Raw genomic sequence first — 12919 nt, forward strand, 5'->3', positions numbered from 1 at the left:
AGGGCGGGGAACGGGGCAGCCCCTCCTTCAGCCCTTCACCCCAGCGCCTGAAGGACAAGTGGCCACATCCCTGGACTCGGGGGACTGAGGACACAAATGCATCGTGAGCCGAAGTGCGAGCCCCTGCTTTGGGAAGCGCAACTGCACACGTTGTAGGAGGCAAATCAGTCTACTGCCACCTCTGCATTTGATGGCACGTTCTCCCAAAAAGGTTGTGCCTTACCTGGTATTTCTGAATCTTTGTCCAGAGGGTATGGAACTCCTTCAGTCCTAGTTTACCACTGCCATCATTCTTCTTTGAGTTAAGGGAATCTCTTTGGAGGGAAGTAAAAGGGGTTTCCCCTCCCTGTGCTGGGTTTACTTACATGGGCAGTTGTGACTTAAAACCCCCCAGGCCTTAAGAAAAGGATGCAAGTCCTCTCTGAAGGACTCATCCTGTTGAATACACAACTGTTGTCCAAGATAGCTTTCTAAATCGGTAAGATGACAGATTCATTTAGTGATCAGTTCACAAGCTCTTTCTGCTCCCCCTTTGCAGCTCGCTCTCTTTTCAATACACGTATAAAAACCAGCCGAGATGATGCCACTTTGTTCTGCGGAGCTGGTTCAACACCTGCAGTTACAGGAGCACAAGCCCTAAGTCTGGGTTACAAACAGGAAAAGCCACAGCCAAGCCTGCTATTTGGAGAACTTAAGTTCTTGCACAAACAGCTAACAAAAGAACCTGGTCATTGCATCGCTCCCAAAAACCGCTAAGGAGTCCCTATGGACTGCCATATTTTACTCCAAATTATAGCAGAGCATCATTCCGTTTTGGTAATTCTCCCTTTTTCTGACTATGCAGTTCAACTCCCACTGCACAGAGAAGCTGAACACAACTATTCTTAGACTTGAATCCTTCATCCTATGCCTTTGCCCTTATTCTTCGGAGTAGAAGTTCCCAAAAGCCAGCGTACTCTCTGGCTCCTGTGTTTGTTTCCCTCATTTTCTATTTTCTAAGTCCTCATGGCTTTACGACACCCTTACCAATTCCAGCCAGGTAACAAAGCAGTGAAATGCAATGTTCAAACTCTACAGCCAAGGCTATCCACACCATGCTGAGAACCAGGTGCCTTTTCCCGGTACAAACATCACTTTATCCCCAAGTTAAACCAAACATGCCACAGCTGGGACGACTTCAAAGCAGATCATCCTGTCTGAAAATGGATTTTCCCCGCTGTCTGGGAAAACGCATGTGCCACAGTCAGCAGCAATAGCAAGGGCTACCATTTTTACTCAGGGGAACCAGGGTAAAACCAGATTCTTCACCTCAGGAGTCACCAGTACATCAGTACGGACCGGCCACTGCAAAGGCAGCAGCTCACCTACTCCAGCACAGGCAGAAGAATATCCGCTAGGAACAGCCTTAAAGGATACATCCAGCAGGTCAACCATTATTTTGCATGTCTCAATACTAAAGCCATCAGACTTAATATCTTTACCTGTAAAAGAAAGAGCAAAAGACGGGATTATCATTGTACGCTGTACTACAGCACCTCCCTAAATAGCTCATGAGCTCTGTAACCACCGTATACACCCCAGCCCTTATTTGCTTCTGTGTCATTGGTGGCTTCCTTTACAACTGGCAAGATGACACTTCGATTTTGGTGCGGTTTTTCGCTTCTACATAACGTGTGCTTAGTGCTCTACGTTGTTTGTGATCTACACCTGCTAGTTACTCGACGGCAATCTGCTGCCTACTTCAGATCCTCCCCTGGGAATAGGTGTCCAGCTGTATCGCTGCCACAGTCTGGGCCAGCTGAGTGCAGTGAGCAGCAGGGGATGCCTGCCTCCTGCTCTGGGAATTATTAATATCATCCAAAGCCTTCGGGATCTGGCAAGTACCTAGTGCAATGCAGACTGTGGAGGATGTGGTGCCTGTAGAGCTGTAGCCAGGATACCTGCATACAGACAACCCCACAGTTCCCTCAAACACTGGATGGGAAACGGTTGTCTCATGTTGCTTATGCACCCTCTCTGGGGCAAGCTACGACTTCTGACAACTCCGTTGCATCCAGCAGAGCGGGAGGCAATGCTCACATAGAGGTGGGGTCTGGAATTCCCAGCGAGGGAGAGCTTCAGGCGGGAGGACACATGAGCAAGAGCTACAAGGCTCTTGGCAGAGGGCCATGAGACGGGCCTTGTTCTGCACACGGGAGGGACGCAGCACTGCAGCAGGCAAATGGATGCTAATAAGCAGCAGCCCTGTGATTTCCTGACAAAGAGACTTAGGGTGAAAGTTAGCTGTGATTTTCCCCAGGCAAACAGCCCAGTTAGTCTGGTTTGTGGGCGTGCTACAGAAGTGAGAGACAGAGAGAAAGCTTTCCTGCACTTGCTGTCTGCCTGCAAAGACAAGGGTGGACTTTTGCGGACAATGTGGACTTCTGACCTATGGACGTCAGTGGTAGGTAGCTTCATGCAAGGGAAGAACATCAAATCAAGCTTGATAACCAGCAATACCCCCTTGCTAACTGCCTGGTCCATACAGGTATACAAAACAGTCCTGGCTACCTGGCTAAGATTTCACTTTGGAAATTAAAGAGACACTTATTTCTCTAAGCACTTATTTCTTGAGCACTATTTAATGGACAGGAGAATAATGCAGAGCCAAGCTCAGAATCACTTCACAGAAAAAAAAAAGCTCGAAGTTTCAAAGTTTCTCCTGCTCCTCAGGGACACCCCAGACCATCATCTGGGCTACTGTTTGAATCCCAAGTGGTTCAATACTCAAGCAGCAGCGATACCTTCTCTTGATTATTATCAAGCATTAATCAAATCCATCCATCTTCCTGGCAGCCAATTCCCAGCAGCAGATGCTGGGGCAAAAGGCACCCATAGGCACCCTGCCAAAGCACACGTCCTGTGAAACACACACCTTCGGCGCAGGCACGGCCCTGGCATTTCTGCAGCCCCCTGAAGGAGCCGAGGCAGCACGTGGCCACAGCCATAGGGACAGCCAAGCTGTGGGTCTGGGGCAGAGCCCGGGGGTTTCGCTCTGCCCAGGTCAGTGCTGTGCTCAGTGCTCTCCGGGCCAGGCTGGAAACCTGCTGGTGGCCAACTGAAGACGCAGCTGGAAGAAGGTACTTACGTTTAGCCATGATTTTATTCAAGATGTTGCGCAGTTCGAAGGCGGAGATCTCTGCATCCTGCGGAAAAGAGGAAAACACGTTCTTCACTGTGAGCTGCAGATGCCATCTCATAAGCAACCTCCGACTCCCTCGGGTGAGTTGGCCAAGTTCAAACATCCCTTGGATGGAAACGCAAGTGGTAAGCTCTCCCCACCACCCATTCCCAGCAAGCACCACCAAGTCCAGTAGCACAGCCCTATGTGTTAGTGGGCCGGGCTGTGGGGTTTGCCTGAGCCCTCGGGCAGGCAAGAGCAGCCTGGGGAGAAGGCACAGCCCAGCCCTTGTCATCTCCCAGAGGGACCCATGCACCTGCACCAAATACTCTGCCCGAAGGACAGAATTAGGGACCTGCAGAGATAAAAGCTGAACCTGCAGTTCAAAGAGAGCGGAGATTCTTTGCCAGGAGTGCTCACAAATCCGTGGTGTAAGCAGACAGGTACCTACACACATTTTTGCATGCACAATTATGCACATGCTCGAGATCTGACTCAGCACAAGAATTAAACTCCGTCCTGAGGGAGGCATCTCTCTTACCACTCACCCATGTTACCAGTAGGATGTTAACAGAAAAATACTCACACTTCCCGCTAGCTGTCCAAAAAGCTTTTTAAAGCTGGGTTCAATGTCATCTTCACTAACCTCGGCCTAGAAGAGAGAAACGGAGAATACGTGAAAGGGAGAACTTTTCTGCCTGAGAAGGATTTAATGCATTTCCTTGCCCCTAGTAAAACACAATTTAAACGGCCAAGTTGAAGGTACAGAGTGCTTTTACTTTGATTTTAATCAGTTTTAGTTTCAGGGGCATCTCAAAAAGCTGGTGTTGCAAACACTGCAGGAATTAAGAGCTTTTTGCAATGGGTTTTACTAAAAAAAAATATTCAAAAATCTAAAAAAATCTTTATATAAAAAAAATCACTACAAAGTTCAGAATTTCACTGTTGCTGGTGCTGCTACTACTACTGTTGGCCTAGGTGTCTTCATCAGAGAAAAGCAAGCAAAATGTAGTTCTCATGCTGGGGGGAAAAAAATAAAAAAAAAGAAACCAAAAAACCCCACAGAGTGGTAGATGCATTAGTAGGCGAAACATCCCCAGCTCCTGCAAGACTAAACATACAGTGAGCCACTTCTTACTCATGGAAACAACATCACAGGCAAAAACACCCCAATGGCTGAAGGGCCGCACTCCCGGGTTCCTGGAGAGCACAAGGAATTTCCCGTGGCTCCAGTTACCTCTGCAGAGAGCACCTGATCTCCTCTACTGGGCAAGCCCAAGCTCACCGCCCTGGGTAAGGGAGGACATGCGTTTCCATTATCGCCTGTGATGTTTCCGTTTGCTGGACATCCAGCTATGGATCTTGAAAAGTCTGTTTCCACAGTGGGACAACGGTTCTTGACGATGCCTCCAGAAAAAGGCTGCCCTGCACAGGGAACAGGCAACTCCAACCCCCCTTATTTATGACAAAATGATCTCAATTTAAAACATTTAAGTTAAGATATACCTCTTCAAAATTGGCCTCAATTTCATCGTCTATAACCCTAGAAAGATAAAGATATTAAAACCAGAAGTCGTCACTTTTCTGATGCCCTTGCTTCAAGTTTCAGTTAAAGAGGGGTTCTTTAAATTATGGGAATAACGAATGTTCAAAGCACCAAGGTTACTGGATTAAATCAACCACAGACACTGCACACCACCAGTATTTTGGGAAAGCAGTATTTTGCCAGCTATAGCCACACGGGTGTCAAAACACATTACAAACTGTGCAACGTCCTGCGGAGTCACAGACAGGATTTTGGGTCAGACTTTTGTGACTCAGTGCCACTGCCTACAGATCTCAGCTCAGGACCAGGCTCTTGGGTGCAAATCAAACTTCCACCTAGTAATTTTTTGTTATTTATTTTTTTTTCCCCCTTTAAAACAGCAGAAGTGAGAGACTTGAAGTCATTTGGACTGGACAGAGTGGGAGGAGCAGTGTTCCACGCTGCCCGTCAGCTGCTGTGGGAGCACCACCACACCTACGGATGGTGCAGAAGGACTGCTAAGGGCCCATCAAAAGCTGCGTGAGCCTTCACACAACAGATGTCCCAGTTTTCTTACCGCTACAGAAACATGCAGCAAAAGATTACGGAACAGAAGCAGAAAGGTTTTTGCTTGCTTTGAATCGGGGACTCAATATGAAAGATCCCACACCCCTTCCCAAGGCCTTAGCCTTGCTACTCTTTAAGATGCGATAAATTTTTTTCACAGCTTCGCAGCTACTGGTGTGCCTTGAGCCAGTTCCATTAAAACCCATTTTAATTTTATCACAGGTATCGTTTGGTTGAGCAAGTATCCTGAATTTTTTTCCAGCCTGATCTCAAAGGTGTGAGATCATTTGTTGTGACCAGTGTGTTTCCAGACAGCAGAAAGCACAGGCATTTCTGCCTCCCAAACGGAGAGCCCAGCCTGTCGCTCCCTGGGGTCTTCTTCTCTCCACAGACCACTTGCCTACAGCCCAATAACTAAAAATGTCTGTCCAAGCAGGGCTGGTAATAACAACAACAATTTGTTATATTATACATCATGATCACCATTACTATTATTATTACGCCATTTTTTCCTGCTAAGCTTACTCAAACTTTCCTCAGTTTCACATGGGGAAACTGGGGACAAACCAGAACTGCCGCGACCCCATCCATGCAGGGTGGTTGTGCTTCCTCCCCTTCCCGCTCCCTGCGGGAAGCCGATGTACCCCAGCCCTGGGCTGCTCCATCCTTCCACGCCCACGAGAGGGGCCAGAGATCGCCCACATGGCCATACCGCTCTTGGTTACAAAAAATCTACATACGTGGAGTTTGCGTTCTTTTCAGAGAAGACTCGGAGACAGAAATCCCCATTCTTGTTGGGTTCAAAGGTTGAGGGCACGGTGGTTGATGAAGGTGTTAGATCTTTCTCTTGCTTTGTTGGTCAGGAAAAAGTTTTTGCTCAGATGAATGTTTGTCTGGCCAGAAAACTTATGAAGAGCAAAGGAAGAAGGAAAAAAACCCAACAGTTTGCATGTACTTTCAGTTACAAATTAAAAATATAATACATATGTCAATTAGTTGGGGGGGGAGAGATCCGTTCAACAGAACCAAAAGAGAGAAGAGAAACGGGGTCGGTGCATGCCACCACAGACTCCTGAGCTGTGGGTGCAAACGTATTTTGCAGATCATCCCATGCTTATGTTTTGCAGATGATAATGGGTGTGTGAAGACTTCTGGTAAAATCTTCCACCAACTATTTTTCTTTAAAGTGAGATGGCTTACAACCGATGTCCCTTTGGTCTCCAGAGCTGGTGCCACCAAGGTACTGTAGCTCAGCCCTGCCTCTGAGGTCAGGCTGCCTTACAGCAGGGAGCCAGCTTATGGAGACCTCCAGGAATAATATAAACATCATGCATTATAAAAGCATATTGGCAGTGTAACTTCTTCCAGAATAAACTCTTCTGTGCAGGGTCTTACGGGTGGTCTAGCTCAGCTCTAAAAGCAAACACCAGGAATGTGCATGGTTCAGAAACCTCCCCCTTCCTGTCCTCCTGGATTTTTAAGAATGCAAAACCTGCCAGACTTGCTGTTATGGTGGGAGATAAAGAAAAGTCATGGACTGTAGCTAGAGTCTCTTTTTTATGGAAATCAGATTTTTGGACCACTAGGGTGAGAGCTGAGCAGCTGACAGAGTACTGCTAAAGCACTCAAAGGTACGTAAGAAATTTAATTAACTGGCAGCACCATTTCTTTCCTGATGAAAACAAGTTTTACAGTGCAGCAACTGGTTTGAGCATAGCCTTGGGAGCCACAAGGTGCTCCGGCTGCTTTGCATGCACCCTCGCAGGTACAGCAAGCCCCATAACGAGGTTTTCCTGGCATTTCACTCAACCTCTCTCATTCCTTTGAGGAGAAACAGCTCCTCAATATGATCAGCCCTCCCTGGTATTTCACAGGCATCATCACTGCATTGCACACCCCTCTCTGATCCCCAGGGCATGCTATTAGCTACCTGCAGGTAGAAACAGAGAGAAACCAATAAAGACAGTGCTTAGGGAAATGAAAATAGACACCTCCTTGGAATATTAGTTGTGTGTCAAACATGAACTCTGTGCAAACCTGAGAAAAGCAGAGATGCTCTGGGGGAATGGGCGCGGGGCTGGGCTGGGAAAAGACCCATGGAAGAGCAGCTTTGGTGAGTTTCTGCAGTACAGAGAGCTCTTATCCCAGCCCAAGACGCTCTGGAAATGCAACATGGGCTCAAGGCCCCTTCCAGAATAAATGGCCTCTAACTTTAGACTCTGCACTGTCAATATTGTCCTGCAGCGAAGGAGGATCCTCTTAACCGTTTCTTCCCACAAGCCACTCAGCCCCAACTCTTCACCATGACCACCAATGCATGCTACGTACCTCTGGGGGCACCTGCAAGGAGAAAAGGAGAGAGTTATTTGCTTGTTGAATGGCAGCTCCAGGGCTATTTCTTTTCACTGCTGGTTAGCGGGTACATCCACTCTCTTGAAAAAGAAAAAAACCAAAACCGAAAACCAAAGAGTCAGTTGAAGGGGGACGGTGAGCGCTGAGCCCCCATCACCCAACACTGACTGCTGGCTTAGGTCCCGGCTCCATCCCGGAGGCAGTTGGGGCTCACCCCGAGCAGCACAGGCACAGCCTGGCACAGACACAGCCAGGCTGGTTGTGGTTTCCTGCTCATCCTCTGCCCTGTGGCCCACCGCGGTATTTTTTGTAGACTCAGTTTCTCTACTGTTTCTTTCCACCTTCTCTTTTGCCCTCCTACCCCTCTGGCCTCTCCCACCAGTGGGAGAGGACGCAGGGGCTGAGCAAGACAATAATGCAGTTTTGTTTTCTTATGGGTTCAGGGGACCTAACTTTGCTTTAAACCTTATTTGCCTATGGGGGCCAGATTCTCTGACAAGCTTTTCCAAAGCTGGAATATTGAGAAAGCAAGCAGTTGCACATACTTGCTTATGGTTATGGCACGACCTGCAGGCAAGACCATTACTCCTACTTTCACTGCCAGTTAACCATCACTGCTTTCCAGCTCTGAACAAAATGTCTTGCTTAAGAAGTTACCATAGATATGTCTCTGACCCTTTATTCAGCAGAATAACTTTTCCAGGTGTTTTGGCTGGTTCTGCTGCTGGGTTCACACTCCCCAAACTAGTGCAGGTGTCCCTACCACGGCTGCTCCCATTCTGCTGCTTTGCACCACAGCCTGACGAGCGAAGGTCAGACTGGATTTCTGCACTTTTATATTATTTTAAAGTACTTTTTCTGCTCCTCCATCTAGAAACACAGAATACTATAGGTAGGAAGGGTCCGTAGGTCATCTGGTCCAACCCCCTACTCAAAGCAAGGCCAATATCAAACATCGCCTAGGACCTTGTCCAGCCTAGGTCTGAATATCTCCAGGAACGCAGATTCCATCATCTCTCTGTGTACCTGCCCCTGTGCCTCACCACTGTTTTTGTGGAGGATAATTTTCTAAACTTCTAAGTGGAATTTGCCTTGCTGCAGCTGGTGTCCGACTCAAGCCGGCTGAGTTTTGATAGAAAGCCCAGTCTGGGAACTGCACTACCCCATTTACAGGGTGCATGAATTTTCCCTTTTCCTCCCATGTGCCTGTACTGCCTTACTTGCCTCATAAATCGCAAAGCCGATGGTGTGCATGTCCTCTCCCATCTTCCTCTGCCTCCGTCGGTGCTTCTGAATCAGGCCAATGAGGAAAGTGCAGCCCCTCTCAGGATCATCAGGATCCTCATCTTCTTCCTCCAGCTTGATTAAATACTGTGGATTCGTCCAGAAAGTGTCTGGGAATTGGATTTATGCAAACTGCTCAGAGGCTTCTTTGACAGCAGCCACGCTGATACATACATGTCAGCTAGGAAAGATGTGGCTCTGACTTCCAAAATCAGCTGTGAGAAGGAAAAACTAACACTCCCTCCCCTCAGCCTTTACAACTACAGCTAGACCCTCATCATGGAGCCATGTTTCCCAAACACCTGCACTTTTTGGATACCAGTCCTGGATATCCCAGGTATATCCTCTCCTCTATAAGCCACCCCAAACCACCTCCCAGAAGAAGCTCCCAGAGAAAGTACAAGTGCTCAAATAAAGTGTTTCTCTTACTTGGGTAATTCCTGCAGCCCCCTGCAGTGGCTCCTCGCCTCCAGTTCCCATCCAGCTTCAGCAGGCTCCACTTCTTGTACCTGTCACTTGCCAGCGTGTCTGGAGTCAGGTTGCAGATCTCCAGGCGGGAGTAATGTCTCAAGAAGTCATTGAACGCCATCCTGTGGGAGGCAATGCCACAGACAACATCTCCTTAGAATGGACAGGGTTTCCATACAACCACCTTGTCTATCCTCCCTCTCTCACGACGCAATTTAGCACTAGGTTTTGGATTAATTTGCTCACTCATCTTGGAGAGGTTATTTTGCGTGAAAAAAGCAGAGGGGAAGACATTCCCTTCAGCCTGAATGGAAACCCAGTGGCACTTACCAAAACTCCCCATCTTCATGCCTCCTGGTCAGCCGCTCACGCACCTCAGGGTCAACGCCACTCCAGTTTGGGCAGCTGAAAGACAATCCCACATCAACTACAGGGTATGGTAAAGGTTAAACACCTAATGTAGCTGTTCTGGCACAATGATCTCACTTTCTTACAGCTCCACGTAATTGCAATACTCCCCAATATCTAGCTGATAGCAGCTCCAGGGCTCTCAAACCATAGCGGAATTAAAATACAGGGACCTGGGGTATTCGATACCCCACTTCTTAAATATCCACAGTAAGAATCAGAAACAGAGTTTTATTTGCAGAAACTGCTAATGCCTTGACTGAGACAGAGCTTTATTTTAGAAAAAGCAAGACCCACAGAAGCAAGTAAACTCCAGCTTTCGTTGCTAACAACAGAAACAGATCTTTTAAAGCCGTTTCAGAAAGAAAGTTTTCAGAAGCTCACCACTGAACCTGGGCTGTTGAAGAAGCAGAAACTCCGGAGAGGCTTGTAGGAACCACCAACCAAACCACTGCACCTTACACAAAGGCAGGTGGTTTGTATGAAGGGCACCGCGTGCTGCGATGCTTGCGTGAGAGATGACAGTGGTGGGAGGCTTCTTTTAAACAGCTCAGAGCGAACATCACATCCAGATGTGACTTAGAGAGGAACTTGAGGTAGGGAGAAGACAGGCAACAGCAGAAACATGATCAAACCCCTGCAGTAAAAGCCTGCGGGCAACATGCAAGCCATCAACTCACTTGTCGTTCCACTTTCCAGTCCACTCCACTTCCCCCCAGGGATTTCGGATTCTGATCAACTTCTGCACCGTTCCTCGGAAGTTCACCTGATGGGATCAGAAGTGTATGAAGAGCTACCCAGGGACTTAGCACTGTGCGCCCTTCCACCTGTTCTATGGGAATTAAAGGACATGGCAGAGCACATCATCTGGTCCAAAAGACATGAAGTCAAACTGATTTTGAATGAGCTCCACGCACCCAAGCTTGTCCAGAGAAGGCTTTTTGTGCAGTCAAAGCTCACGATAACCAAAATGTCTGTTTTGTGCCACTAAAAAAGTGATTCTGATAGGATTTCAAGCAAAGGGAACGTAAAGCTGCTGCAGGACTGCCAAAAAGCAGGTACAAGGGGATATTTCTCTAAAGCTGCCATCTATGTTTAAACTGCCCTTTCACATTCAAATGCCTTTCTCCCCTCCCTACGTATATATTCTGAACTGCAGCTATTACAAGAGATGGGATACTCAGCCTGGCTGCAACCCCTTTGACCACACGAACGCCCTGGGGCGCAGCGGCGTCAGCCCTGCCACACAGCACTGCCCTGAGCCCCCGGCTTGTTATCTGCTGATCTCTTCATGCACAGAGTCCAGGCCAAGCAAAGCTGTACCAGTTTCAATGGGAACACCCAGTATTTATGGGGAACACACGGCACTAATTTGAGGAAGGAGCTGGCACACCTCTAGAGCCCGAAGCCAAGAAAACTGCACAGAGCATTGGCAATGCAGGGTCCAGAAATGACACTCCACTGCCGAAGATGAACTATCTTTACAAAGCCTGCACATTTTTCCAAAGGAAAAGCCTGACTAAATCCCGCCTGCTTGTGAATTAAGGTCAAACTCCCTCTTTGCTGCTTTTGCTGTGAGAGGAGGACCAAATGCAAGCACATAAACCTGCCTGTTAGCAGCATCCACCTTGGCGCAGCATCTCAGCAGCTCCCTACACCTCGCTCTGAAGTTTCAGAAATTGTTTCAGAAACAATTACCAGTGAAGTGACCGAAAGTCCATTACACACCTGAAAGGACGCCACAATCTGCCTCTTTTGTTTTCACTCACCTTACCTTTGCCAGTCACCTGCTCTTGGACAGACACCTTGCGTTTGAACACTGCGCCCAGCCTAAAGGCGCTGTTTGGCAGGCATTTAATGGACAATAATTTTTTTTTTTTTTTTTTTTTTTTTTTTTTGCTTGGTACACATCTCTAGCGCATCTTGCTGTGCATTTAAGGTACAGTGCTGCCTGTTATATAGAAATGTGTTGAGGGGCCTGGTCACCAGCAGAGGGTAGAGTGCCCTCTGCACAGGGCTTCTTGCCACCCCACTCACTGGGAAATAGCAGTGCTTATGGAAAAAACAGGTTGTTGGGTTTTTTTTTGGTCAAAACACCAAGAAGTCAAGTTTGTGTTTACCCAAAACTCAGCAACTAATTCAGTATCTCTTCAGAAAGGACTCAAAACCTGATTTGGCAGAACAGGTGAGACTGGAGAATCCGTCAATGATGAAGACGAATTTGCACCAGGCCACGCACAAAGCTCGCTGCGTTTTGCCACTTTGGGGCAGCACACCTACCTCCTCTGCCCCGGTGACCGAGTACGCGTGTCCCTTCACCAGCTTCTGGGAAGTGACCGCCTCCGTCTCCGCCGCACTGGTGATCTGGAAGAGCAAAGAAGCTTGGTGAGCACGGCTTCCCCGGTGGCAGGGGACCCGATGGAGCAAAACCTCCCCTTCTAAAGGAGCTTTAGTCTTGTCAGGAGGCTGCAGGGGTGGTTTAGCGGCTGCACAGGGGCAATGAGAGGGTCCTGTGTGACAGAGCGGGGAGAGGGGATGGCAGCACGTGTGGTGGCGCTGGAGCCCCTTGGGCCCCATGTTTGTGGGATGCACACCAGAATCCCTGCACCACGGCAAAGCTCCATCCAGGCTCAAAATCGCTTGATGCAGTGCACGCCCTCCCGTGCATCTCCAAACGCTGTGCAAAGGGAGTACACACCATGAACTCCATGTTCTCAAGGGACCAGGAAGAACGCAGAGGACAACCAGCTTGAGGCTTCCCAGGGGTCACCAGGGATCACGCCCAGGTCCAGCAAGCCCCAGTGCTTTGCTTCGAGGTCAAAACACCCCCTTCAGCTCCACAGCGGGGTGGGAGGTTCCCCCTCCTTTCCCCAGCACCACCACCCTAGGACATGCCGTGCAGGGGAGCAAGGGCTGCACTCTGGATGCCATTCATACCTGAAGGTGTATCACCCTCTCACTTTTTCGTGGCCACTGCAATACTCAGGCAGTCTAGCCTGTAAGTGCTGCAGAGAAAAACCACTTCTTGCTAGAAAGCAACCACTCGACATCTTGTTCTAAAGATCCTTAAGCCTCTATGAAACATACGTTTGTCATTGCCTTCCCACCACTTCAGAAAATGCGTGATCTTTAAACAAGCATATTTGAAGCTTAAA

The 12919-nt window shown here is 48.3% G+C and overlaps 1 protein-coding gene across 1 annotated transcript in view; it reads right to left on the bottom strand.

Moving 5' to 3' along the window:
• Positions 1 to 12919, bottom strand: part of CAPN2 (calpain 2) — a 27279-nt gene that overhangs the window by 2777 nt on the left and 11583 nt on the right. The window contains 13 exon segments of the mRNA XM_035892336.1: positions 224 to 292; positions 1417 to 1481; positions 3128 to 3185; positions 3747 to 3812; positions 4667 to 4703; positions 5993 to 6073; positions 6075 to 6157; positions 7581 to 7592; positions 8829 to 8998; positions 9318 to 9478; positions 9687 to 9761; positions 10445 to 10530; positions 12045 to 12128. Of these exon segments, the coding sequence (XP_035748229.1) occupies positions 224 to 292; positions 1417 to 1481; positions 3128 to 3185; positions 3747 to 3812; positions 4667 to 4703; positions 5993 to 6073; positions 6075 to 6157; positions 7581 to 7592; positions 8829 to 8998; positions 9318 to 9478; positions 9687 to 9761; positions 10445 to 10530; positions 12045 to 12128 (1047 nt within the window).

The sequence above is a fragment of the Egretta garzetta genome, unplaced genomic scaffold (assembly GCF_000687185.1).
Source record: "Egretta garzetta isolate BGI_Z169 unplaced genomic scaffold, ASM68718v1 scaffold130, whole genome shotgun sequence".
NCBI classification, from domain to species: domain Eukaryota; kingdom Metazoa; phylum Chordata; class Aves; order Pelecaniformes; family Ardeidae; genus Egretta; species Egretta garzetta.